At 41.9% G+C, this 27,665-nt stretch overlaps 2 protein-coding genes across 2 annotated transcripts in view; both read right to left on the bottom strand.

Moving 5' to 3' along the window:
• Nucleotides 1-328: 328 nt before the first annotated feature.
• DCUN1D1 (defective in cullin neddylation 1 domain containing 1) lies at nt 329-17,481 on the bottom strand. The gene is made up of 7 exons (XM_063306401.1): nt 17,347-17,481; nt 11,738-11,954; nt 10,062-10,230; nt 8,652-8,782; nt 7,958-8,040; nt 6,969-7,065; nt 329-4,634 (listed from the first exon to the last, which is right to left on the bottom strand). The coding sequence occupies exons 1-7, from the start codon at nt 17,347-17,349 to the stop codon at nt 4,555-4,557; spliced, it is 780 nt and encodes a 259-aa protein (XP_063162471.1). The 5' UTR covers nt 17,350-17,481; the 3' UTR covers nt 329-4,554.
• A 9,205-nt stretch (nt 17,482-26,686) lies between these two features.
• MCCC1 (methylcrotonyl-CoA carboxylase subunit 1) overlaps nt 26,687-27,665 on the bottom strand; it is a 34,164-nt gene continuing 33,185 nt past the window's right edge. The window contains exon 20 of the mRNA XM_063306397.1: nt 26,687-27,534. The gene's annotated coding sequence lies outside the window, so the exon portion shown is untranslated. The remainder of the gene's footprint in view (nt 27,535-27,665) is intronic.

The raw sequence follows: 27,665 nt of genomic DNA, 5'->3' as shown, positions 1-27,665 counted from the left end.
TGGATGGACGTGATCAAGAAAATCAATGGAATGTCCTTAGAAGAGGAATAGATTGTTGATGGGATCAGGTCAAAGTAGGGGGCATTTGTCCATACAGATGCCAGAGACCAAGCATCACTCAATGGCACCTACCAGTCTCAACAGTAAATCAAGATCAACATTTGTGCAATTTATGGATTAAAAAAAAAATCTAAAGCTACCATGCATCTTGCTCAAAAGTTGACTAACCAAAACTTTTGGTCATATTTAATATAAATGACAAGCACAGTGTTTAACTTCTTTAGTTGTTGTTTTTAAAAAAAATCCTTCAAAGGGGCATCATAGGATTGTTTTGAAGAAATAAGTTACTTTATTTAGCAGGTTCACAATTCATAGCTTTGGACCAACCAAATAAAAACATCAAGGTATCACCTTTTTCTCACCCCACAAATTAGAAACTTCAAACCATGTTTGGAAAAAAGAAACCCTCCATTGTGCAACCATAATCTATATGGCAAGCACAACGCTGTTTCTCTTATTCCTTTCCTCACCATGATTTTTTAAAATAAAAATAAGAAACAAATAATTTTTGCTTTTTCTGTGGCATAATTCATGAGAAGGTTTTGCCATGACAATTGGGCTAGTATTTTATTGCCTTTGGATTGCAGAAAGGATTTTTCTAAGTAGTTACAATTCAAATTACAGAAATATGTTGATCACATGACTGAAATAAAATTACCAAGTGATCTGTATGGCTGAGAAGATCTAATCTTACATACTGGAATAAAACCCCCAAAGTAGGTTAGGTTAAGCATTCACTGCTCGTCTAGTATTTGGCAAAAGGAAAATGATTTATGAGGGGTCAAGTTACTGCTAGATCCATGTATGGGTTGTTTTTATTAATAAAACCAACCCAAGTAGAAATTCAGTTTACATTTTTAAAATTTAAAAAAATCATGCACACATACATATGGGGATATGTCTGAACATTTTTAGTCTTTGCTAGAGCCAGGCATTTACATTCAGAAACAAATCATTAAGCCAAATACTTCTGCCACTAAACACAGTCGAACCCTAGCACCACTTTGACAGCACACATCCCACTGAAAAGCAGGTTACCAATTTTTGCTTCTGGATTTAAACCACTTCTTAAAATTCAAATATGCTTCCACACAAATAACCTTAGTTTCTCTGCTACTTAAGACAGCAATGCTTTATGTAATGCAGTTTTATAATTACACAGTAATTATAAATTGTGTAGTACCAAACTGATGGCAAATTCCATTTTGTTGAAAAGGCCTCAACATTGCAAAAGGAATAATCTTAAAAAACAAGAACAGCATGGCATTTATGCCCTAATCTTCAGCACAGGGAAAGAATTCAGTACATCTCATTAAAATTAAAAAAAAAGAACACTAACAAAAAAACACACAGCATACATCAATGACTCGTTCTGAGAAAGCTGTACCCAAATTTTAAGACAGAAAACAGCACACACACACTTTGTAGAGTTTTCATAATTCAAGTCTTCGCTGATATTTACACAAGAGAAGAAACAATGAAAGCGTAAATAACATACTTGACTTTTGCCAATTCCAGCAGCTATAAGATTTCCAATTTTATCCAATGGTTTCTTTAAACTTTTCCAAAAGGGCACTGAGGGGGTGGCAGAATCCTGACAACTGTTTTTAAAAAATTAAGCAATGCTCAAGGTTTTTCCTCATACTATTTTAGCATGTGCATAAAAGTGCATTTTAATGTCATGGATATATGAGATGTTAGCAAGAAAACATCATGAACTATATCAAACTTGCACTTCTCATTCTTAAATATTACAAGAGAGTTTTAAATATCTTGAATGCAAAGTTTCCAATATTGTTTTCTCTATCAAATGATTAAAGAAAAGAGCAAAATATTGCTCATGGTGTTAAATGATTAAAAGCCAGGAGGTATTTCAAGTGCTGCTGTCCTATAAAAACACAAGGAATAAAACCACAAGCATCGAGTAAAAAAAAAAAAAAAAGAAGCCTGTGGGTTGGACCAAAAAGGTGGCAAACCAAACACTCTGGGACCACTGGGTGTAGCATTTTCAATCTCTCATCATGACTGAAAAACTTGGAAACGCTGGATCTCCTTCCACCTCTCCCACCTGTGCAAATTCCCTTTCAATTTCAGCACATCTGTTTCAAAACGCTTAACTTTACAGTAATTACAATCTGCAAACTAGCTCCTTACCTAAGGCTTATATCCTGGCTTAAACTAACCATCGTTGGCACTGACCTTCAGTGAAATTCACAGCTAAATAAGCCTTATGCTGGAAGAGAGAAGAGGGGAACTAATGTAGGTGGGAAAGGGTCACATCAGCCTATGGAGCACTCAGTGGTATCTGCAGCAAGCTGCAGTGACGGCTAAATTGCATGCGTGTCCTGATGTTATGCCAATGCCCCAATTACATGCTTGTCTGGTGCAAGTTGAAGCACTGGCATGACTGTGTCATCACACATGTTGTCACCTGCCCCCCATAAGGACACTCTTGATTTTTTACCACTCAAAATATTACACTTGCATTAGTCTCAGTTATGATCCAGCCACAGTAAAGCACACAGTTACTCTCCACTGCATACAATGGCAGAATCAAGTAAAAAGTTACGTCTCTTCCATTAAAAATGCTGAACCAATTTGGCTGGATTATGTTTGATATGATTTGGACTTGCATGGAAAATATGGATGTCCAAACACAGAGGCCCCTGCGGGAGCGTCACTTAAGCAAGCATTCCAGTTGGTAAATAGTTACTCCAGACTCAGACCCCGGGGTGGTCAAGGCAAATAGAGATGGAGGGCCTCCTGTTCATGCAGTTGCCATCAAACACCCTTCCCTGGTCTGGAGGCCTCCAGACATGCAAACCACCTACTCCCACTGTCATATTCTAAATATTTAAAATATTTAGAATTTCTAAACATTTGCAGGCACCAGGCTGGTGAAGGTTGCCTAGGCCCACAGAAAATGTTTGTTCTGGGTGCTGAGATCTCTGCCTGATAGTCACCTTCGTAAAATGAGAACAAAGTCACCTATCACAGATGAAGAATCATTCCTGGCAGTTCTATTGACATTTGAATGGCTTGGCTTATGCCAGTCAGCCTCAAAGGAATTTGCATTACATTCATTGCTATTTAAAAACTCCAATCCAAAACCTTCCTTGGCCCTAATCAAGAAATCTGTAAGATATAACAAGTATAATGAATTCAGTATCGCATTCAAGTTTTAACAATTCCGTAGAATTTAGTGGCTGGAGGAGGGAGAGAGGAGATGACCAGAAGATGAGCATTTCAAGGCTAATAATATTTTACGTGGTAATTCTAACAGCAATTGTGAGCGATCTGTTATCCCCACATTGTAGTACCCACTGGTCCTGACTGTGCAAACCTCAGCCTATTGAAACAGCAACAGCAAGGCTTGGTAAGACTCTTTCTCTAACTTAAACCAGTCTGTTAAAAAAAAAAAAAAAAAGGAGAGACAGAAATAGCAGTTGTATGATCAAATGTGGACGTGTTCTCTCGCTTTGGGGATAAGAGATAATGACCCGGTTCCCAGAAGAAGCTGCCCACACCTGCCAAGAAACAGGGCTAACCAATTTAGCTGCCAGGGAAGCTACAGGGGTGACTAGGCCAGATGAGTATCAGCAACTCCAGCATTCTTCCCTTTGATGCTGCACATGCAGGACTGGGCAGAAACAAGGTGGCCGAGGCTGGTGCGCTAGGCAACAAGAGTAGCCACCCTTAAGCAGAAGTGGGACACTCAAGGAAGCTTCCTCCGTCAACGTTCAGCACCCAATATTTTTGACATTAAGGATACTGCGGAGTCCCCAACTGACCCACGTTTCAACAGCACTGAGTCCAGCACCAATACGGCTGGCAAGCCTGTTCCAGAGGGGGACAAAACTCCAGGCCTTTGCTGGGGTGTTTCGACATCTGCTTCCAACCACACAACCCAACAACAACAACGAGCCCTTGCCACTCACACGGACAATAGCTGTAAATCGACCATTAAAAAAATGGATCCAAACACACTGTTTTAGGATAGTCTCGGCACAGTCTTTGCAGATAGCCCCAAAATAGGTTAGCTGAAGATACTTTTTTTTTTCTGTTTTTAAAAACAAGACAAGCAGATTGTGATATTGAACTGTGGAACAGTAATACCAAAGAGTTTGCTGGGTGAAAACAGAATGTACTTTAGATGGACCAGAAATGTCAAAACAGTCATCCAAAACATGTAAGATCTATGGAAAGAATTAGGAGGCTCCGTTTTTTTTTTAAAAAAAGGGGGCGGGGAGATGATATCCACAATGCTGGAGTTTCCAAAGGGTCAGGGCAGCCCAGGCTGGGACAGAAGCCCAGGCGACCTGTAGTCTGACATGGTCCAAGGTATCTCCTTACAGGTTTGCGGCAACCCTCAGCTTTTATCTCTTGAGGATTGGTCTTCAGTCCAGTTCAGTCAATTGGCAGAAAGTGACTGCAATTTTTCCCCATTATGTTTATTTGTACAGAGTAGCTACATTTTAGAAGGTTCATTTAGCACTACACTGTCGTACTTTTTACTCCAGCGATTTGAGGTCGTGCAAATTCCACAAAGTCATCGATAAGAACGGGCCATGCTCCTGGGAAAAAGAGAGCAGAAAAAGGCAAATGATTACATCTTCACAGAACTTTAATGAGAACTGAAGACTGTGGGGTTTTTTTTCTTCTTCTTCTGGTTCCTAGAAGGGAGGTGGGGAGGACCCGAAAAAGTCATACTTCGCATTCATGTCATATTTCAAGCACAGAGATATTGCTTGTTATTTACTGGGACAACAAACATTTACGTAAGTCTGTCATATCCTCCTCCTGATGTGAAATGTACTCTATATGTGTTATTCACTGACCCAGAAGTCAATGAATCATGACTGGGCTTTATAACGAATGGCGTCTTTTACTCACCAGCAGGATATATTAAAAGTGTCCCTGAACAGAGACGTTGCAACCTGACCAATCACCCTCCAGCAAAGCGTCCTCTGTGTTACCTCCTTTGTAGTTTCCCGATAATGCTTTTTAAATACATTGAACAGTGTTCCAGCTTGCGTGCAAGGATATCATGAACAAATAAGGTCTATCCTTCCATAATAAAGCAGTTCTGGGTTTTGTTTTGTTTTTTCCTAATTCCTATGAACGGTTCTTCAAAGAAACACTTCTTGGGGCAGCTCTTCAAGCAGCATGGTTTAGAAAAACTCTATTCTTTGTACTTAATTCTACACAGTCATTAAACCGGTGCTAAATGCAGTCCAGTCGACATCTCTTTACAAATTGAGAGGATCAATGTGTTTTTGTTCTGCTAAAATCCACCCAGATTTTCTTTCCTTCCTTGAACAGATTTTTCCGTGGTTTTATTTTTAATCTGGCCCAGGAAATTCAGAATTATGCTAAATCAGACTTCCCCATCCTAATAGTCTTTGCCCTTGCTCACAGAGAGTGTATTTCCAATCAGCTCTGGGGAACTGTAGCCAATGAATCTGGAGGAGGCAAGCTGGACTAAAGTTTCCCCTTTTCTCTCACATAGGAAGAAAGAAAAAAAAAAGAGGCAACTCTTCAGATTATTATTATACTCTGCCTTTAGGTATATATATAGGCGCTTCTTCTGACAACAAAATACAATTTAAGCAGGAGGCATTAAAAACAAGGCAATTAAAATCAAAATCAAGACAATTAAAACCAAGTTAACAGTTAAAATGTCAAGGAAAGAGACATGCTTTTGTTAGTAGTGCTAAATACTGGGAAATTGGGAGTCAAATGCATGTCCCCCAGGGAGCATACTCCATGGTCTTGGAAGCTACGCAGAAGGCCCCATCCTGCATACAAGATAGCAAAGATTCTGGCAGCAAGGGCATCTCCAAAAGGAGTGGTCTAAGTGTTTCTTAAACTTTTTGCTCTCAGGACCCCTTAAAAATCAGAGAGGGCCCAAAAACAGCTTTTGTTTATATGGAATATATTTATCAATATTTACTATATTAAAAATTAAAATTGATGCATTTGTAGAATATTTATTTATTAAATCATGTAAAAATAACAATATTTAACCCATTAGATATTAACATAAAATATTTTTCATGAAAAAAACCTATTTTTTAACAAATAAAAAATAACAATGAGAAGAGTGACATTGTTTTAAAATTTTGCAAATATCTTTAATAGCTGGCAAATAATTTTGATTTCACAGACCTCTGACCATACCTAAACCTCTGACCACACTTTAAGAAACACTGATCTAAGCCACCAGAAAGGCTCACTGCTGGAGAGAGGGTCCCTCAAAGAGTCAGGCTCTAAACTGAGAAGGGATTTAAAGAGCCTTTAAGGTCAACATCAACATATGTCAGTAGGCATTTGTGAATATGAAACTTGCAGAAAGCAATCACAGAGAAAAAACGTACACAGGAAAAGCAAGACAGAATTTTTAAATGGTGCATCTATTAGTTCCCATTTGCCCAGTCAATGCCTTAGCAAGTTAAAGAAGGGGAAATGTGGCAGGATTAGTGACTCAGCAGTAGCTGGTTTGGCAAGCTAGTTCAGCTGAAATAAAAAAAAGCCCCATGGCAGGGAAATGCCAGTGAGTGTCATCCATTTTAAAACCAAGTATTATAGCTCCTTCTTGCTAGAGGCTGCTCTCTGAGATTAAATTCATGGTCTCTATGCAATGACCAACCAACCTTATTCTCAGACGTTGGACAAACAGATCTTTGTTTACACCCTGGGTTCTTCACAAACAAACAAACACAAAATACCTCAGAGGACCAATGAACAAATCAGATAGTAAAGGTTTGAAGAAAATGACTAATGCATTTTAGCAGTATAAATTTGGCAAAAAATAAAATTCTTTGGGGCTGGGAAGCCTATCCAGGAACATCTGTCAGAAAGTAGTGCTTGGACCAAAGGGTTCCAATAGCATCAAGAAGCAACATTACCTTCCTCATCATAATTTGACATATCATCTGCTATCATTGCACTGAAGTCTAGAAGAAGGTTCCAAGTATCCTTCGGTATAGATCTTTTATGATGTTCCTGTCAGAGAGAAAATCCCACTGTCATAATTCAAAACATTACTTATCTGTAGATTCCTCAGCAGGACTTTATGCTTAGCACATCGTGGTTCCAAGACTGGAGCCACAGCATCTTCACGTTTCTTGGACAACAAGGTTGGAAATGATCTCTACCCTACATCTTGGATGACTATTTCTGATCAGATTGATCATTTGCTGAACCTCATGGCTCTGCAGAGCAGTGAGGCTTTGCTTCTCAGAGCTGCCTTAACTCATTTGCTGGAGTAAAGCAGTGCTGGGAAGGCATTCTGCTTCAACACTTTCAAAGCACTGAGATGGATTATTTTACTTCCAGTGAAGTGGCTGCTACCATCCAGTAGTTCCACTGCAGTGCTCAAAAGTAGGGCTTTGTTCTGCTTTGCAGAGCGGCATCAAAGGAGCCCTTGGTTGGAGGCTCAGTTAAAATAAAGTGCCCCCTCAAGCCTTTGCACCAGGTGTAATGGTCTTTATATGCTCATGCAGAATCCACAAAAAGAGATATGGTCCAGTCAGCACGTTCTTGACAACCCTTTCAACATGCAGGCCAAACAACAGCAAAGACAGGCAGTACTTAAAGTTACTGGGAATTCACACACTCCCCTGCTCAGTCATCAAAAGTTCACTGGGTCCAGAATCTGCAATTAAAACTTTAAAAGTTTCCTTTTGGGATTTCTGATCTTATTTGCTCCATCCAAATAGAGACAAGAAAAACTGCCAATTCACTCTAATGTCAATCTGACCCACTTGTTGTTATGTTCATAGGCAAAAGTTCTGGATCTAGACCCCTTTCATAACAGTATTGATTACAACACACCCACACCCACAGAAACTCGACATGTAGTTATTTGTTAGAAGCAATTGATATCTGAACTTACCAATAAAAATCTGTTCCATAAGTCTAGGAATTTAAACCTTCCGTGAAGTACTAAGTTCCAGTAGGCAATGGCCATTTCTAAATCTGTAACATTAAAGGAATTAATCCTTTTTTTAAAACATTATGACCCAGACCAATCATTTCTGGAATGCATAATTACTTAACAACACAAAGAAAAATTTCTCTGCACAAGAATGCTTCAAATGTTCCTAGATTTCAGGATTCCTTCACCCTCACCCCCACCAAAGATTTCTCAGACTATCACAACCAGACACTGGGCTAATGCAGGGAAAAGCTTGCAATGGGGTTTCACTTTCCCCTCACTCCCCCTTGCTGAGCTCTTCACACTGAACTGAGTTTGTTTCTAAACCTACCCTAAATTTCAGGGGTGCCTTGGTCCCTTGATCAGCAACGGAGCCCCTTTGGGAAGAAGAGAAATCTAGAAACGCTTCGAAGCATGGCAGCACCTTTCCAAGGCAAGTTGTCTAGCAAAATGCAACTTTGCTAAACAACATGTGCTGAGAGACCTTAATGGGCTTGTCTCAATCAATCACCACCACACTTGAGGGGAAAAGGTAGTTTCCATCATCATGTTCAGCCATCATCATGTTCAGCCACAGCATTGCTGAGAAATCTACTTTCCGGTATGGGACATGACTCACTTCTCCTGAACTAGGAAATGTTGGCATACATACCTAAACCTTTTTGTCCTGGATTCTTTGCAAAGTTGAAAGTAAACTGGTAAAAATCCTTAAATCTTCCTGGCTCTTTCAATTCTTGTTCCATTTTAGGAAGCTGGGCCTTTAGTTTTTCTATGCTGTCACATCTGTATTTGTCGATATATAAAAATATTTTATTTAGCACTATGCCACTTATTTTTAAACCCTTCTACAAATTGTAGTGATATTCCATACAGTTTCTTTTAGAACGGATGATCTCTGAAGTGCTCTGTCATTTGGTTTGTTGAAATACTACTTAATCTATACATTTACAAACCACCTAGGAATGAAATTTCCACACAAGGCAGAAGATCAGAAGAATTCTGCAAGAATTACCATAGCTCCCCTTTCAGGTCATCTCCAGCAATTACTTTGTTCAAATCAATGAATATGGTAACCAACACAAAAATCTATAGCCAGAAAAGGGTGGCATCTTGAAGGAATTTCTTAGAAATTCAATTATTTGTATTTAAGTCAATTATCTGATAGTCTGTGCATTTTCCTGGTCCTGCCAATAAACAAGTCATTTTAAAATACATCAGGAGTATAAAAACTGCCATGTGGAACGCTATCACCCATGTTGCTTCACAGCTTTCTCACACCTTGCATCAACACACTTGCCAAATAAGTAAACAAATATACAGAGGATAGTTCAGTTCCTAGTACTGATATATCTGTTAGGAATATTTTCTTCTACATTTCTGGGTATGGCCTCATCCTGTATTTCAATGAACTGAAACACAACAAAGGAAAAAGCAGCAGAGTCTTCACAGCTCAACAAACAATGCAACCAAAATATAATGATTCCCCACTTTGTACAGTAAAAGAAAATATAGTAAGTCTTCAGTGAGCTTATTAAGCCTACAACAATTAAAAAACAAAACACAAACACAAACCTTCAAAAACAGGATTAAAAAAAGGGGATTGAAAATACCACTAATACCCTCTTAATTCTGTCACTATATCACTGCCATTACCTGCAGCTCAATGTTTTTCAAACTTGGCAACCTTAAGATGTGTGGACTTCAACTCCCCCCACCATCCTCCCAATTCTGGGAATTTAAGTCCACCCATCTTAAAGCTGCCAAGTTTGAAAAACACTGCTGTAACTCTTGATGATTAAAAAAAGATAGTAAAATAGTAAAAATGTTCATCCCCAGGCCACAAAAAGGCTCTTCAGTGCAAAGCTTATAAGTGCTGTTATTCCCCAGCATCCCTGCACAGCTATGCCAGAGGCTGGTGGCCGGAAATCAAGAGTGAGTGAGTTTCTGTAAATAAAACAGTGCACGGGCAGGCTTTTAGTGGCCCCTTTCCCTGCTGCTTTAGCCCAAATGGCTCCGTATGCATCACGGGCGGGCCCCTCAGCGAGAACCGTTCAGCACTTACCCAAGTTCTGTCATCCCATCCAGGAATTCCATCCTTAAGAATTCGCACTGCGTCGCAGCTCTGAACTTCCAGGCAATTATCAAGACACTAATACTGGCAGGGTCTAGAGCCAAGTCGTCACAAAACTGCTGTATGCCATCTATGCCAATTTTATTCTCATCTTGAGGATCTTAAGGTTTAAAAGCGAAACAAAAATAAATAAATGAGCACTTGAAATTTCTTAGAAATATGTATTCCAGCAAGAATACCGCTAGGTGTTATTCCAAAGCAAATCAAGTGAACAAGCAACTAATTTCTAACTCAAGGGACGTTAACTGCTGGCAGATGCCATTTAACATTAGTCTTTGCTGCAGCAATCTAAAATGTGTAAGAAGTGTCTCACAGCCCTTCTCTGCCTGGAATCACAACTGCAATTTAAATGGGTCATTTTTCTGTTTCACAAAGGAGAGAGAATAAATCACAATTCACCTCTCACGAAGGACTCATTTTATCCATTTCCCTGCAAGTCCAGGTTAAGATGCAGCTCAGAATAGAAGACTCTGGGTAGAAGAAAAAGCAGTGGCTTGACAAATGATTATTAGGAAAGTCAGAGTAGGAATGTGGGCAGGACCAGGTAACTAGATCAAACATAAGAACGAATGTAGCTTTGCTGCTAGAAATCAGAAAGTCCCCAGTCTTTTGCTGTGAGTCGCAACATTTACACACTGAAGTAAGTTATAATCTGTTAAACTCTGGTTATTGAATAAACCAAAAATGGTTGAATTCAGAAAGCATGTTCTGTCAAAACCAACCCCCTCGCAACATGTGCTATAGCAAGAAATGAGCCATATCCTGAGTTGGGGGGCTTCAATTTAGTCCCCTAACACACCAGGGGGAAAGGAGGCTTTCCAGGGATATCAGTGGAAGAGGCAGGGATTGTTTGGGGCTCACAGTTCAAGTAATTTTGGATTGGGGGTGAAGGGTGAACATGAGAGCAGTTCACTTTCCAGAACCCTTCCACTCCCATTCCCATCCTTTTCTAAAAGGAAAAAAGGGGGGGGGAGGGGAGAGAACATGCTTCAGAAAGTTTGTCATTTTGGCAGAATATCAGAGACGTGATTTTGAGTCTCTTGAGGTTGTAAGTGTCCCATGGGATGTGTACCCTTAATTTAGCAAGATATTTGAACCTAGCTGCTTAGGAACCCATTTCGATCTCAAACTTCCTGGGTTCAACGTCACCCTCAATCAAGAAGCTCACTGGGTGAAGTTAGCCACCAACGTTTGCCCACCCGGAGTCATGTACTTGAGATGGGCAGCCATATAAAATGGATGGGATGGGATGGGATGGGATGGGATGGGATGGGATGGGATGGGATGGGATGGGATGGGATGGGATGGGATGGGATGGGAGGAAGGAAGGAAGGAAGGAAGGAAGGAAGGAAGGAAGGAAGGAAGGAAGGAAGGAAGGAAGGTTTTTCCACATTTGTTGTAATATATAGCAGAAGATAAATATGTCTGCTGTCCTAAGCTCCTTGGAGGAAGAATGGGAGAAAGATTAAATAAGTAAATATATTAACCTTGTAACATGTTTAGGGGCTAGATGCCTATCCTTCTCAGTCACAGTTTACCCTCGCTAAAACCAACATCTAGAGCTAAGATGAAGCATTCAAAATGTTAACCAAAAACATTTTACTCACCTTTATATCTATTATATAGTTGCTCTAATTTCTTTCGATCCAATGATCCCTTAACATTTTCTCGTATATACAGTTCAGGATTTTGAAAAAAATTATCTGTTGCGACATCTAGCTTCCAGTCATTCTGGGATAGACAATTCACTGCTGTTTTTTCACTAGATTGCGTGAAGATCATAAACTGCCGAACTTTATCTTTTTGCGATGACTTCAACTTGTTCTAAAAAAGTTTGAAGAGAAGAGCAATAAAACATCACACGTGCTTTACACTGAGAAGAAATATCTCAAAGGAAAACTCTACAGATGATAAATGTGGAGGAAGGCAGACATTCAGAAAGCTTGACTGGGATACTGATTCCTTAACTTTGCCAGACGAGTTGAAAAGTTACTTTCAGGTCACGTTGTTCACCACTGCTCTAAACACCTCACAAGTCAAATAAACTCACTACATGGTGGAATTAACAGTGAAATACTCTGAGAAATTTCCTCTCCCCAACTGTAATAGCAACAACATGATTTATGGCCTCATCCAGATTATGCAGGATAGAAGCAGGTCAAGGAAACATCCTCCACAATATCTGCCAAATGTTCCAAAAAAACCAGGGCTTTAAAAAGGATAGTAACAGACTCCAAGGATAATTACCAGGAGTGTCTGCAAAGCATGATCAAAAAAGTCAAGATGGTAGCTGCAATGGTGTGATTGAAGCTCCACCTATTTGCTTTTATTTTTTTTAACCATACCTGTGGACACTCCTGACACACACATATCCAAACTGATCCACCAGCTATCAGAAAGTGACTGATTTGGGAATATGGTCAAATAGCTTAATGAAAAGACTAATATACCATCCCTTGTTTCCCTCTAAATTATTCTCAAATGAAATCCAACAGGCCATCAACTGAACTCAGGGATGCAGGAAAAAAAAGCCTTGATTGTGGGTTATGTGTGGAAGAATAAAAAAAAGAAGTAATATCAAAATTCAGCACCATGCAGAGTGATACGTATTATGACCTTTAAGATTACACTTTCACTGAAGTCGTATTCTTCCACCTTTGCTGTGAAGCTATAAACACAATTCTCAGACTGTGTGACTGTGTAAAGGGATCCTACTAACAACTGTTAATTCTATACCCTGATTGGAAACACCATAAACTAAGCCATTCAATATCATCATCTGGTGGGAAAACCTTCTGATGAAAGGCATACATATGACAAAACAAGCACTTAGCCATATTCATCTATGGTAACCCATTTTCCTGAGGACTCACTGGAAAAGACCCTGATGGCAAAAGGAGAAGGGGACAGCAGAGGATAAGATGGTTAGATAGCATCACCAATGCAATGAACATGAATCTGAGTAAACTCCGGGAGACAGCAGAGGACAGGAAGGCCTGGCGTGCTATGGTCCATGGGGTCACGAAGAGTCGGACACAACTTCACAACTGAACAACAACAAAAGTAGGCAAGCGTACAAGTCACAAACTGTACCCCATGAAAAATTGTTCCTCATGGCCCTTAACTTATACTAGGGGTAGGACAGAGGTTGGGGTATCACATTTACTTAGCAACAGGTTTCTTCTTTCCATTCTTCCTGTTTATAAATAATGATTAAAGATCTATCTTTTATTATTTATCTCTTACCTTCCTATTTAAATCTTCAAGTCAACTAACAAGACACAACTGCTATGGCCATATAATACGCTATTCCAAACAAATATAAATAAACCATTTTATGGCATCCAGATTTGAGGTTCAGAGGTGAAAACTCATTTGCCTGAATTAATTTCTTTAAACTATATTGTCAGTTTAACGGAATTTCCCTCTTTCCCCTCAGTGACTCTGCTATTTTATTTTTGATTTAGCTGTTAATTTTTCTGTATTGTTTTCATTGAATTTGTATATGCTACGTCTGACTCTTCAATGACTGTAAATAAAAATACTATTACTTAATATTATGGCATACCATGATAGCCTGATTCACACAACACACTAACTACCCCATCCCATTTTAGTCCATTGTCTTGTACAAAACCAGTTATTATCTATCAATGAAACAGAAATAATATTAGCAAGCAATAGGTGTAAACTTTATAGTTCCCCAGCAGTAGTTGAAAAGTGTAACATGGGCTTTGCCTGCATATATCTGCCTCTATCTCTTAGCTAGCTCCACCTTTGGCCAGCTGGCATTGACTGATGGCCCAGAGTACATAGAAATGGTGACAGAGAACAAGCCCACAGAAGAAATGTGCCTGAGAAAATAGAGCTGCTTCTTTTCCCCCTCTTCTGGGAATACAAAACAAGAGATTCATGCTGAAAACTACAGTGTGGAAATATGATATGCTTATCATAGAATGTCACCTTATATTATTTTGGATAAAAATATACAAGCAACATTTTACTTATTATAAGGGACTCCAATTTAGCCTATTTATCTTTTAATAAGTTATTGGCCTTACATAAGTTATTGGCCTTAAGTAAGTTCACAGTTTTAAAATATATTCATTTAAATGATTTATATAACCATCCACCTCACAACAGTGACTTTGGGAGAGGTACAAGGATTAAAAAGCAAAACAAAAAGATGTACCCCATGATACCCAGGGTTAAAACCACAAACCCCAAATAAAAAAGGAATACATCACCAGTAGAGTTCGCCTAGCCTCCTAGCCCAAATGCCAGGGGGAATAGCCAGGTCTTCAGAACTTCACAAAAGGCTAACACGGTTGGAACCATCCGGATTGCAGGGACGTGCTGTTCTGCCACGTTCCACAAACAAGATGTCATTGTTTGATGGGAGGGATCCGGAGCACGGTCTCCCTGCTAGACCTGGTGGAATGGGCAGAAGCAATGGGGGACAGGAGGCCCATCTAATTGTACAAGCAAACTGTGAGCCACAAGTTGAATCCAGATGACTCATCCATACAGCTTTCTCGGTGGTGCTACAGAAATGGTCTGTCACTGTCTTCCAGGCAATGCCAATGGCACTGGAATTCTAAATTGATCCCCCTGTTCAAGTACTAACTGTGGCTGACTGTAGTTTCTGAGATCCACCAAGGTTGGTTAGCTGCTGGCTACAGTTCAAAGACACCTTGCCAGAGATGGAGAAATGGTCCATCATATCTTCCCAGGAAGCTAAATGCAGAGGCAATAAATCAGTCTAAGGAGAAACATCCTGGGTGTGTGCTCTGGAGGTAAAGTTAAATGAGCCTAAATACTAAGTACCAAAAGAGCCTTGGTACGCTCATTATATTTCCTGAAGAATTTTATATGCTGTTTTGGGCACAACATCGCTGAGGTAACATGTGTTTAGGAAGAGTTCAGATACATAATCAGGAAAAAGTTTTGAAATAATATAAACTCATTTACCAATATGCCATAAACTAAATAACAATGCAATTTTCAGGCTATATGCTTCAGTCCAATTCATTTGAAGAGGGCACCATAAAGAAATATGGAGATTTCATCCTATAAATACAGATGTTTAAAACTCCAATTACTTTTCAAGAATTCCTAATAGCCAAAAAAGTGCATGGGAACTAAACTGCCTTTCAGTATGAAACCTAGCCATTTAGGAAAACAGGTGCAAACCTCAACCTATTTCAAAATAAGAGTTACTGGATTCTTAAGTTGTTGATTTAAGCTTGTGGATGCTATGAGCTAAAACCCAACATCTGAATAAGACCCATGTTCTCATCCCTGCCTCAAATATTGACCGACTGAATATAGTAGTAAAGTTTTGTGGAATATAGTCATTTCCATCAAATTCACTAAAAAATATTCCTCAGTTTTCTCGGATTATTCCAAATATATGCATATATGAGATGTATGCAGAAGGTCAGGACACCATATCAACAGGTCATTACACTATTCAAGTAAACAAGACCTAAATAGCATAATGCATTCCAACAATAGTTAATGATGATGTCATTTACTTTTCAAGATGCGTAAAGCTTGTTTACACCAAGAGTGGAAAAGAGTGATAGAGTCTGAATTAAATTCAGACCAAACGCAACTAAATTAGCCAATAAATTCTAGTTCTGGAATTTCAAACCAGATTCTCATAGATCTGCTGGAGAATGGGGACATTTGAGATAAAAATTATTCAGATACTGCCTCATTTCTTCTGAAAATTGCCATTATTGGTGTTAAAATTTTGGTCTACTTGTTTTTTTGTTTTGTTTTTGTTTTTGTAGAAAACTGTTTCTTTTATAAGAAACAAATAAACCAACCCTGACATAATTATTATTACAGTATTAAACTGTTATCATCATTATTAAATTGTTATCAGATCCTGCAAGAACACTCCTGAGAAGATGTTGGGACAAAAATTTGCATTTATCTTTGCTGCTGTACCTAGGTTTTTGGTCTGGCCTACCCAACTGATTAAATCATGGTTTAATCCTTAAAGCATAATTGCTTGGATTCATATACCTAACGTTTACAGAGCGTAATTCCTGGTTTCATACACCACTCTCCCCGAACCAACCCACCACATTATAGCTTCATCTGTCAGGTGAAACCTGCCTTCCGAATCTCTATCAGGGGCTCAGTGGATGAAGGAATCAATGTATGTGTCAAATTTATTTTCCAACAAGAACCTTGTGAGGTTGGTTGGGCTGAGAGTGACAGACTCCCAGGCACCGGGTGAATTTCCACACTTAAACTGGACTTGAATCTGTCCCCCTCAAATCCTAATCCACCACTTTAGCCATCAGACCCATAACAGCAAGCAGGAATCCCTGTACCTTCTGAAGATCATGCGAGATCTGGAATCTGGCAGCACCTTTCCCCATGAACACACTTCACAAACAATGCGTTCATGGGAATTTTGCGCACCCAATTTTGTGAGCTCACCAAAGCAGTCCTGGAATGTTGGGCACAAGATTCTGGGCAGCTCACGAAAGCGGGTGCCTTTTTTTGGTGAAATCGGTGGGTGGGAAAAGGTGAGACTCCTGATGTTTTGCCACCACAGTCTCACCCAGCTCTCCCGCAAGGAAGGCCAAACAATTGCCACACTTTCCCCACACCACCGAATCCATCTCTTCCCCCCCCCCACCACCACCATCCCTTCCCTTTTCACTTTTGCAGAGGGGAAAGAGCCATCACCTCTCTGACGCCCACCCTCCGGCCCCCCCATCTCTGAAAGAGGGGGCTACCCAGGGAGCGCCACAGCCTCTTGCTGGACGGGATGGAAAGGGAATCTCCCCACACCAGAGACACCCACACCTCTTACACAACCCACAAGGGCTTCCGCCTCACACAGGCACCCAGGAGACACCTCTGGGCTCCGGGATGCAAGCCTGGACTGGGTGTGGGGGGACGGGAGACGCCGACCCCAAAGGCCCCCAACCCACCCTCACGCAAGGGCGAGACCCCGGGTGCCGGCGGGCCGAGCCGGGCGCGGGAGAGGAAGGCGGCCCCTTCACCCTCCGGCGAGCGACTGCCGCGCCTCCCCAGCGCCGGGGGCCCCGTCTGCCGCCGGACCTGCCCTCCTGCCCGCGGGCCGGGCCCCCCAGCGGCCTGCGGGGTCGCGCCCTCCCGCCGCCGGCTAGGCCGCGCGTTGCCAGGCGATGGCGGCGGCGGCGGCTGTCCCTCCGCGCCGAGCTCTCACCATGGTGGGGCTGCGCGCGGGCCTCGCTCCCCGCCGGGACGGCTCAGGCGGACTCTGAGGAGGAGGAGGAGGAGGCGGACCGAGGCTGGCGGCGGCGGCGGCGGCGGCGGCTCCCGGGGCTCCTCCTCGCGGGCCCTGCCTTCCGCCGCTCATGCGCACTGCGCCCAGGCCGCGCTCGCCGGGCCGGCGGACCTCGAGCGGCCCCGGCTGCCGGGACAGGGCCCGCCTGCGCGGGGACGAGGTCCCCCCCGGGTCCTCCGCCCAGCGGCGCGCAGGGGTCGCGCTGAGCCTCTCGGCGGGGAGGGAAGGCAGGAGGGCTGGGCTGGGTCGCCCATCCCCGCCGCCTGCGGCTCCCCGGTTCTTGCTGCCCCCCCTTCGCCCCCGGGAGAAGGCGCCTCCTGGGGTCGGACTCAGATAGGAGACCCGGCACCGGAGGCCAGCCCGGGAAGCGTTATTTGCATCGAGGCCTTCAGTCAGTCGGGGAGGCCGCCCAGCTGGCCAAGGACTGGGGGTGGCTTGCATAGGAAAAGCGGGGGTGAGGAAGAAGTGAACAACTGCGGGGTTAGAATCCCCCATTCGTTGCAAAAAAACCCACACCGGGGGCTCCAGGGACCTCCTAACTAAACCCAGGCCAGGACGTGCAAAAGCCTTGCCGGGTGGGAGTTGCACGGATCTCATGCGGGGGGACCCTGGGGCAGAGGGCAGGCGCCTCAATAGAAAAGGTGGAAAGGAAGTGTGGAAGAAGCCGATGCGGCCCCCTTTTCTCCTGTTGCCCAGAAAATTTTGCAGTCTGTCCATGAAGTTGCGTTGCACCCCAAGGAGATTTCTATGGGGAGATGCTCAGGCAGAGGTGCTCCTCCTGTCTGCACAGCTGGACCCTTCCCCAAACTCCTGCTCTGGCCTCATCATTGTTTGTGGCAGCAGGCTTTTAAAACTGCAATCCACAAGTGGCCCAGCCAGGGGTCAGCAGCTGCCCCCCCCATCTCCCAAAATTAAACAGGTCAGATTTAGTAAGTAGACTACATGGAGAAGTTGAGAGGGTGATGATACTAAACCACCTCTGTATGGCAACTGAGGAAACACCCTTAGTTTAAGGGAGTTTTTAGCTTTATTTAAAATTCTGGCTGTGGTGTGCTGGAGCTGGGCTTCCCTTTATACGACGACTTCTGGGGAAGGGTCTTTTTCTCCAACCCCACCAGTTTCCTTTAGTGCTGGAGCAAGCAGGCTGGGTTTTGCTTTTGTTCTTTATCTTCCATCATAGGCCTCTGCCAGGGAAGGTCCAACCTCCCTAGTCGAGAAAAAAGAATTGGCGAATCAGAAGAAATTAGTCATCTAGGACAGTACTTCTCACAGTGTGGTCTGAAGACCCCTGGGAGTCCCCCAAGACCCTCTCAGGGGTCCGCAAAATCAAAATTATTTGCCAGTCTATGTTGAAAAATAATGTAATATTAAAATCCCATCAAATAATTGTGAGAAGTGGTAGTAGCAGTGAAGGCATCAATTTTAATTTTTAATATGGTGAATATCAATAAATATAACCCATACAAAGAAAAGCTGTTTTGGAGTCCTGCATAAGTTTTAAAAGTGGGAAGGGGTCCTTAAAGAAAAAAAGCTTAAGAAACGCTGATCTAGGGAAACCGAGAACTAGACGCAGAATTGTTGTTATGCTGTTCTTCATGTTCCCTGCTGCTACAGTATTTTATTTTACCTATATATATGTTTAGAGTCTGTGCTGCTGGCAGGAATCCCTGACTTCCTTTATTTTTCTTTCCCATTGTCTTTTTATTGCGAAACTGGTTCTTTAGCCTTAATTTGCATACTAAATATCTCATGTCTTCTTTTGAAATCAGTAGTCTCATTCTGACAAGGAAGTAGTCTAACATACAGAAAAGAAAGGGAATAAAAGCAGGAGAGTCTTCCACTTTCTTCCTTCAGAGTAAAAACCCAGGAGAAAAAGGGTGGAACCCTTCAGAGCAAGACCACCTGCCTCAATTGTGATGGGAAGGGACACAGGGGCCCCTGCTTGAGGGAGTCAGAGGGCCAACCCATCATATCCCTACATGGTGGTATAGTAGTACACACTCCATTATAACGTCACTATTAGATCCTTAAGTTCATCATGATACAGGTAGTCCTTGCTTAATGTCCATTTGTTTAGCGGCCATTCAGACTTAACAATAGCTCTGAAAAAAACTACTTACAACCAGTCCTCGCACTGACAACTGTCAACGGTGTCCCCGCAGTCACATGATCACAATTCAGGCACTTGGCAACCAGTTCACATTTATGACCATTGCTGTGTCCCATGGTCACGTGGTCACCATTTTCAACCTTCCCAGCTGGCTTCTGGCAAGCAAAATAAATGGGAAACCATGTGATTTGCTTAATAACCACGTGTTTTGCTTAATGACCGTGACAAAAAGGTCATAAAATCAGGTCAGGTTCACTTAAGGACCACATGGCTTAGCAACCAAAATCCTGGTCCCAATTGTGGTTGTTAAGTAAGGACTACCTGTAGTTGCTTTTATCCTTTTTTGCTATATGGCAAGATGTCGTATTTCTCATTAAAGAATCAATTGCAAAGAATTTCCTGCTTGCTGTATGCAGATATGGAAAACTTCGGGTTACCAACGACAAGTTTAGAGTCAGTGGCAATGACCTGGATTGGAAAGATCTAAAATTTCAAATTTTATAAAATTATAATGTATGAATATTGATTGCTCTTTGCTGTGAAACCATATTATGTTATCCTGCTTTCATTTTGAACAATTCTTTGGCTTTTCTGTTTTCTTCTAGGATGTATTGGAAAGCCACACATCCTCCCTGGTTTGGGAGGGCAGAAATAGAGTCCATTAATGCTAGAGCGGTGTTTCTCAACCTCAGCAACTTTAAGATGGGTGGACTTCAACTCCCAGCATTCCCCAGACAATATCTTGGCTGGGGAATGCTGTGAGTTGAAGTCCACCCATCGTAAAGTTGCTGAGGTTGAGAAACACAGTGCTTGTGATTCAGGGTGATGCTGGGGAAAACGAAGTTCCAAATACCTCATCAGTCTCATTTTCTTATAAGCCTTGGGATAAATATACATACTTCATTTAATATATGTCTCAGGGTTGCAAAAGAAGAATAGGATAACCTCTATTCTTTCCTCTCCCTACCTCCAAGGCTAGGATTTAAATTCAACGACAATCACAGCACTTTGGTTTGAAGTATTAAATGGAACTGTCGAGATCCTGATCTGGTTTTTATCCCACACAAATAAAGAAGAGAATCTACTAGTAGATTCCAGTGATTCCCAAATGAGCACCCTCCAAGATGGAGGGATTCAGTTCCGCGACCAGTATAGCCCTTGCTGATAATTTTTGGAGTTGAAGTCCACGCATCTGGAAGTCCCCTAGGTTGAGAAATGCTGGTACAGCTTTAACCAAGCTTGTGCCTTTTGTTATGCTTCAACTCTCATTGTCCTAAGCTGGTTAAGTCCAACACATCTGAAAGGTGGTATTCAAAAAAGAGGTCCTCCAGTTTCCACCATCAGTGACTGAAATTTGGGCACCTCCGGGGTGTAGATGCACAGAATCACTTCAGTAAGGCACAGGGGAAGGAAGGGTATCCACTAAACAAGCATGAGTGGGAATTGCATTACAGGTAGTCCTTGCAACTGTAATTGGGACCACCAGCTCCATCGCTAAGTGACTTGGTCGTAAAGCATGATGTCATGTGACCACACCGACTTACAGCAGCAGTTGCAGTTGTGGTCGTTAGGTGAATCCCACACGGTTGTTGTTGGAGGTATCAGCAAATCAGCATGCCTCATTAGCATGTGGATGAGTTCATTCTAGGATGCAAATTCTCTGTGTGCTTCTCGAGGAAGCTGTTTGTTGCCCCTCCCACATTCCTTTGTCCTCTTCCTCCTCCTCCCACCATCAGGGAATAAAGCACCATGAAGCTGCTCCCTCCATCTGGACGCCATGCATGGGCCTAGAGCCATGAGCTTACCCCTTTCTGCATGCAGCTCTTAGCAGCCATGAGGGCTAAGAGTTAATTCAGTTTAGGGAAAGAAAGAAAGAACAAGAATTATTTTTCTGAATGAATGTAACTGGACCAAATAAATCAGTAAGACTCTTTTTTTACTTACTTTTGAACCTACTTTGTCTAAGTGTGTAATTCTTTATGCTTGGGTGAGCTAAGTGTGTAAGATCAATAACCTATATTTCTCTAATGTGCTTATTAATGCTATTTTAGATAATATTCTTTTTCTGTATGTGCTTTTTCATTGTATTAAGCTCTGCTCCATTCAGTGGTCCTAGCTGTCCACTAATGGCTTCTGTTGTTAGGCACAATGTCACATGATCACTATTTGCAACCTCCTGCTGGCTTCCCCATTGACTTTGCTTGTCAGAAGCCAGCAGTGAAGCTCACAAATGGCAATCATTTGACCACGGGATGCTGCGAACATCATAATTGCAAGCCGATTGCCAAATCCCAAATTGCACATGAAACCAATGAAAGCAACATCCTATCCTGGTTGTACTATGCAGAGGTATCTATAAGGAGAGAGGTTTGGTTGTCAGAAAAGTCAAGATGGCAGCCATGAGCATATGATCAAAGCCCTGCCTTTTTTGCATGCATTATCATAGCACACATAAAAAGGGGGCAGGGCTTTGATCACATGCTCATGGCTGCCATCTTGGCCTTTTTTTCACTGTCCCTCCCCTGGAAACATCTGATGCCATGCAGCCTAATTACATGCAGGTACGTATAAATGGCTTTACACATACCACAGCCTGCACAGAATAGAGAAAGAAATATAACCATTACATGAATGCACACACACCTACTCTCCCCCCTTGTGAATTAGTGGCCAGATTCTCACACCAAATGTTTTTTGTTTGGTTGTGGCTTAGTGTGTGAGCCCAGGAAGTTGTGGTTTTCTTAATACCTAAAGAGGCATCGAACTGCCCTTCCCTGCCTATATTTTAGTAGAGGCTGAAGACCCATCTATCTGAGATACTTCCATTTGGATTCCTGCATTGAGCAGGAGGTTGGACATGATGGCCACAATGGCCCATCCAAACTGGTGGTTCTGTGAAATGTTTGAAAACACGACATAGCAGGACCATGTAGCTGGAATAGATCTAGCTGAATGACATTAGTGTGCATTTCCTGGATCCTAATAGTTCTGTGATTCAATAAGCAAGCATTTCTTCCCCATTCCTCCAGCATCCAATCATTCACAGCCCTCTCTCTCCTAGTTTTGCCATACACCCTTCTTAACAACCCTATTTCAACTTAATTCAGTTTACTTTTATGTTTCTTAAGGTGTACTCAACTTTTCCACATAGCACAGGCAAAACTTGGCATTTTTGCTACTGTCAACAGTCATTCCTTGCAACAAACCACTTGTTATCCACTACTTTTTTATCAGCATTGGCACGTCTTAAAATTTCCTCCTCCATTTTCCCATCTTTCCCGTCAACAAATTTATCCTGTTTTAATTTTTTACTGTACAGAATGGAGGGTGAAAGGGTTAATGGGAAAGAGAAGACTTAGAAGGCCAGGACTGGATAGAGTTGATGAGATCCTTAGAGAGAGAGGGGTCAGTTGTTTAAAACAGTGTCTCTCAACCTTGGTGAGATGAGCTATGCTGGCTGGGGAATTCTGGGAGTTGAAGTCCACATACTTTCGAGTTGCCAGGGTTGAGAAACATTGCTTTAAAGAACAAAAGGCAATAGATGAAACTCTGTATGGACATGGTGGTTTGCAAGGACAGAAACCTATGGAGTATAGTGAATGGTATTGGTACAAACTAGGTTTAGCTTTTTTTTAATCTCCTACTTTTAATTTCTTTTGCTTGCTTCTTACACCTTTTCTCTACTTTGCATAACACTTCTTATCCTGAAAGGGAATAGTGTGATGGGTACATTCATATGCATTTGGAAAAGTGGGTGAAAAGTCTTTTCCCATTTCCTCAACTGTTTTTAAGCAGCAAGGAGCTTAGGACACACATCTCAGGTTGGAAGGTGGCGGTATGAGGACATTCTTCCTCAATTTCATCACATTTGTGCTCCTGAGTTGTAATCCTGTTGGCTGCCTCTGCACATGGTTACATAATTACTATTCTGTCACTTCCTCAAACAGAGCTGTAAGGGTTGTTGTTGTTTTCCTATGCTATATTTATTTCTTACTATCTCTAATTTCTTCAAAAGGGTATCTGAGTGGCAGCATCCAATGTCCTTGGCTAATCCCCAAAAAATGTTAAGCGGGGTTAAACTTGGTTATGGCTTGGAGGGGAGAACAACAGGGAAAACTCGAAGTACCAAACTGGAAAGTTGATGAAAGAGCAGCCCTGACCCATTTAGCTTGTTGGTCACTTGCAGAAAGGGTGTGTCTGCACACGTGTGTGTGTCTACACACAACCACACACAGCAAAATCAATTACCATCATCATCTTTATTTCCAAGATGGTCTCTCTGAATATTCAACACATGATATCCTTAGATAAAAGGATTAAAATAAAAATAATGGGTGGACATCTTATCTGGAACTGGGCCACTTGGCCCAGGTAAAATATAAAAGTAATTTGGAGAAAAGGCGCAACCAAGGGTTATTTTTCCCATATTATGTATGTAGATATGTTCTCCTGTTTTATCGTTTTGGAAGTTGTGTTAGCTCATTTATTTTTTATACTTCAGATCAGGAACAATCTTGTTTTTATGATGTGAATGGCTTTTCCAACTTTCTGGCTAATAGGCCTGAATGGTTATAAATGCTTTAAATCAGTATTATATCTGACAAAGCCTTTTGTGGAATGGTTAAGTATGATGCACACGTCTCAAAAAACTTGGTCAGTACTTTCTGGAAAACATCCGTGGATAAACAAAAATGTCCTGCTGAAACTAGGTTGCCTAAATTTAAATGTCATTAAAATTCAAAGGGCAACTTGCACTAATAGCCAGGAGTTGGGAAAGAAATCTTAAATAAGATGGGCACTTTTATTAACATCTTTTCGTTTAGTCTGTGGGCTTGGAGTCAACAGTCAAGTGTAGGAACAACTATTTTTTTCCCCACCAATTTCACAATGATCAACACTGCTCCCTGTTGGTGAACCATTCCTTGTTGAGCAAGTATATGTTCAGTATGATGCATATACACGTAGTCCTCATTTAGCGACAATTTTTCTGACAATTTGGTCATTAAGCAAAGCAGTCGCTAAGTGAAAATCATGTGACCATAGCAGTGCTTACAATTTTACTTCAGCTCTGCTTTGTTTTACAGCATCAGAAGGATATATGCCCTGAGTTGGGTAAGCCCAAACAGCAGGAAAGGTTTCCAGAACTTGACTCACAAGGAATCTGGGTAAAAGGGCAAATCTTATAGACCCTTTTCCCCACTCCTCTGCCCTTTGGAATCCTCACCCTGACCCTGGGATCATTAGCAGAAGACAATTGTTTGTATTTACATTCATTGGAGAGGAAGGAATTGTAAGAGAGTAAGTAGGCACACAATGGGAAATACACATTGAAAGGAATGCACTAGAGCTGGCTGTTTGCTTAGCCTGCTTGCCAGCACAAGCATCTTAGGGGACAAAAAAAGGCATTAGTGTGAAACTGGTTAGGGTCTGGTCAGTTTCAGACAGCAGCATAAGCTGGCTGGAGAGTTCCAATCCACTAAGATCACAGAGCTGAGTGTCATGAGTAAGGATGGCGAGCAGGGGGCTCCCATCCAGGCTGTAAAGCGCATGCGTAGTACTGAGGAATTAGGTGGCCATTCAAAGAGACACAGATCGGGCCCGCCTTAGCTTTTGGGGTTTATATGTCTGGGTTTTTCCCACGCTTCTTCAGTTTGTTAGGATTTTCTGTTATGTAGCAGTAATAAAACACTAGAGACCTATTCCTTGTCTCAGCGTGGTTCCTGGCTGTTAGGACACTGAGCTTGTTAATTTGTGCTTAGTGCTTTTTAGGGACACACTGTGCTCCGGAGAAAAGCAGCTCAGGAACAGATAGCTTGTTTAGGCAATCTCTCCGTTCTGCAAGGGAGGGGAGAAAAAAAACGGGTCAGGCACAGGTCAACACAATATTGTACTGACTGACTGTAATGGCGAACCTGTGACTGAGAGAAGCTGTGAAGGTCATAAATGTGGGCACTGATTGCAAAGTTAATGTTTTCATCAGAGTCTAAGGCGGTCACTAAACAAGGACTGCCTGTCATGAGTAAGGATGGCGAGCAGGGGGCTCCCATCCAAGCTGTAAAGCGCATGCGTAGTACTGAGGAGTTAAGCAGCCATTCAAAGAGACACAGATCAGGCCCGCCTTAGCCTTTGGGGTTTATATGTCTGGGTTTTTCCCACGCTTATTCAGTTTGTTAGGATTCTGTTTATGTAGCAGTAATAAACATTAGAGTACTACTCCTTGTCTCAGTGTGTGTCTCACTGTTAGGACACTGCCTGCTTCAAAGAAGGAAATCCTAATGCAAAAGGTCAGTTTAACTAACAGACATACAGGTGGTCCTCAGGTTACAACAGCAATTGGGACCAGGATTGCCATCGCTAAGCAATGCAATCATAAAGTGTAACATTATGTGACCACATCGCTTAGCAGTGACAATCCCAGTTGCCGTCATAACCCAAAGACGCGTATGTCATTAAGCAAGGAGAGACAGCAGTCCAAGGTAAGGAGTGCAGGGGTGCCACGGGGGCTGGGGGAGGCCCGAGCAGGTTGCACACAAGTTGGGGAGTGGTGTGCAGCAGTGCAGCAGCTGAGGGAAGGTGGGTGCGGCTCAGTGCAAGCGCAGGGAGGCTGAGGGAAGGAAGGTGCGATGCACAGGAAGGCCAGGGGGGACTTACCAGAGCAACTTGCTACCTTCCCTGCCGGCTTCCCCATTGATTTTGCTTGTGGGAAGCTGGCAGGGAAGGTCGCAAATGGTGGTCACGTGATCACAGGACACTGCAACCATCGTAAGTGCAAGCTGGTTGCCAAGCGCCCGAATCGCAATCATGTGACTGGGGGGGCCCTGCAACAGCCACAACTTCAGGGACTGGTCGTAAGTACAACTTGTTCAGAGCTGCTGCAACTTCGAACAGTCACTGAATGAGTGGTTGGTAAGTAAGGACTACCTGTATACTCAAATATAAAAGTCATCTTTTTCCACAGAATTGCTCTCAAATTCATCTGTTCACACTGCTGAAATTATTGGAAAAAATGGCTTCCACATTCCAATATGCATCCTATCTAAGGTTGCAGGAGCTCATCTGCAAATCCTTACTTCTGCTCAGGAATTCTGCAAATCGCAGTAAGAGATGAAAATATAGGAAAAATAAACTGCAGAGCTGTATTATTACCACCATGTTAGCCTTTTAAATATATTGTTTAAAACATGGAGATCTTGTATTAGAAATTCCATAATCAGATAATCAAACCTGGGACAGAGAGAGATCAGAACCGTCCCTGTTATAGATTACAAATTACAATTTCTCATTCTCAACTCCAGCTCTCAAAATATTTTAAAATAATTGCAGCAATTGAATTTGGTCTTTGAAGCTGTAAAATGTCATTTCAGCTGTTTTCGGAAGGACAATACATGCTGGTGAAGAAGATGGGGAAGAAGGTACTTGTGTCCGTACAGTATCTTTTCTACTGTATTTCTAGCTACCATTGATCCGTCAACTGTGTACAGACTCTGGAAAGGTACATCACTTCACTCCCTTCGGTTCTTTAGCGCACTCAGTTCTTTACAGTCCAGATTTCTTCATCCATGCTAACCATCCTGGGCCAAGCTATTATTATGCCAAGGGGGATGTGAGAACTCAGCTTGTCCAAAACCATCAGATTTCATTGTTGACTAAATGAAAATGTGATCACAAACTTTTCAAGTCCAATTCTCAAAAAGGCACATTTTTTAGACTGGAGGAACATCTTTGGACTAGTGGTTACATGTATGTTACCCACGCATGCATCACAGTATCCATTATAACAGACAGCCTCTCAGGTGAAGATTTAAAATATTTTTCAGTGCCGACCATTTTCTTCTTTCATGGAGAGACATCAACTACTAAGAAATCCAGCAATAAGAAAGAATAATTTTAAACACTGAGGAACATCAAACAATGGCTGTGCATAGGTAAATCAGCCCTTGAAATTCTTCTCTTTCATTCTTGTGCAGCAAAGAATTTGGAGGCAGTTCTTCCAGAAACTGTGATGAGAAAACAGCAGAAGAGGACCAAAAAAACAAAAAAAAAAGGCAAAACACTTTATTAATAATCTATTCAGTAAATAAGAAATAAACATGGATTCTTGAGAAATGGGAAAAGGAACAATTGAGAT

The sequence above is a fragment of the Candoia aspera genome, chromosome 6 (assembly GCF_035149785.1).
Source record: "Candoia aspera isolate rCanAsp1 chromosome 6, rCanAsp1.hap2, whole genome shotgun sequence".
In the NCBI taxonomy this organism is placed as follows: domain Eukaryota; kingdom Metazoa; phylum Chordata; class Lepidosauria; order Squamata; family Boidae; genus Candoia; species Candoia aspera.
The sequence above is the reverse complement of the archived record's forward strand: the minus strand, read 5'-3'. Positions and strand labels throughout refer to the sequence as shown.

Excerpts from the sequence above, each read along its gene's own strand:
- DCUN1D1 (XM_063306401.1), bottom strand. Across the intron at positions 8,783-10,061 it reads GATGGGATGACAGAACTTGG|ATGTGACAGCATAGAAAAAC; the intron begins GTAAGTGCTGAA and ends CGACAAATACAG. Across the intron at positions 8,041-8,651 it reads TCCAGGACAAAAAGGTTTAG|ATTTAGAAATGGCCATTGCC; the intron begins GTATGTATGCCA and ends TTAATGTTACAG.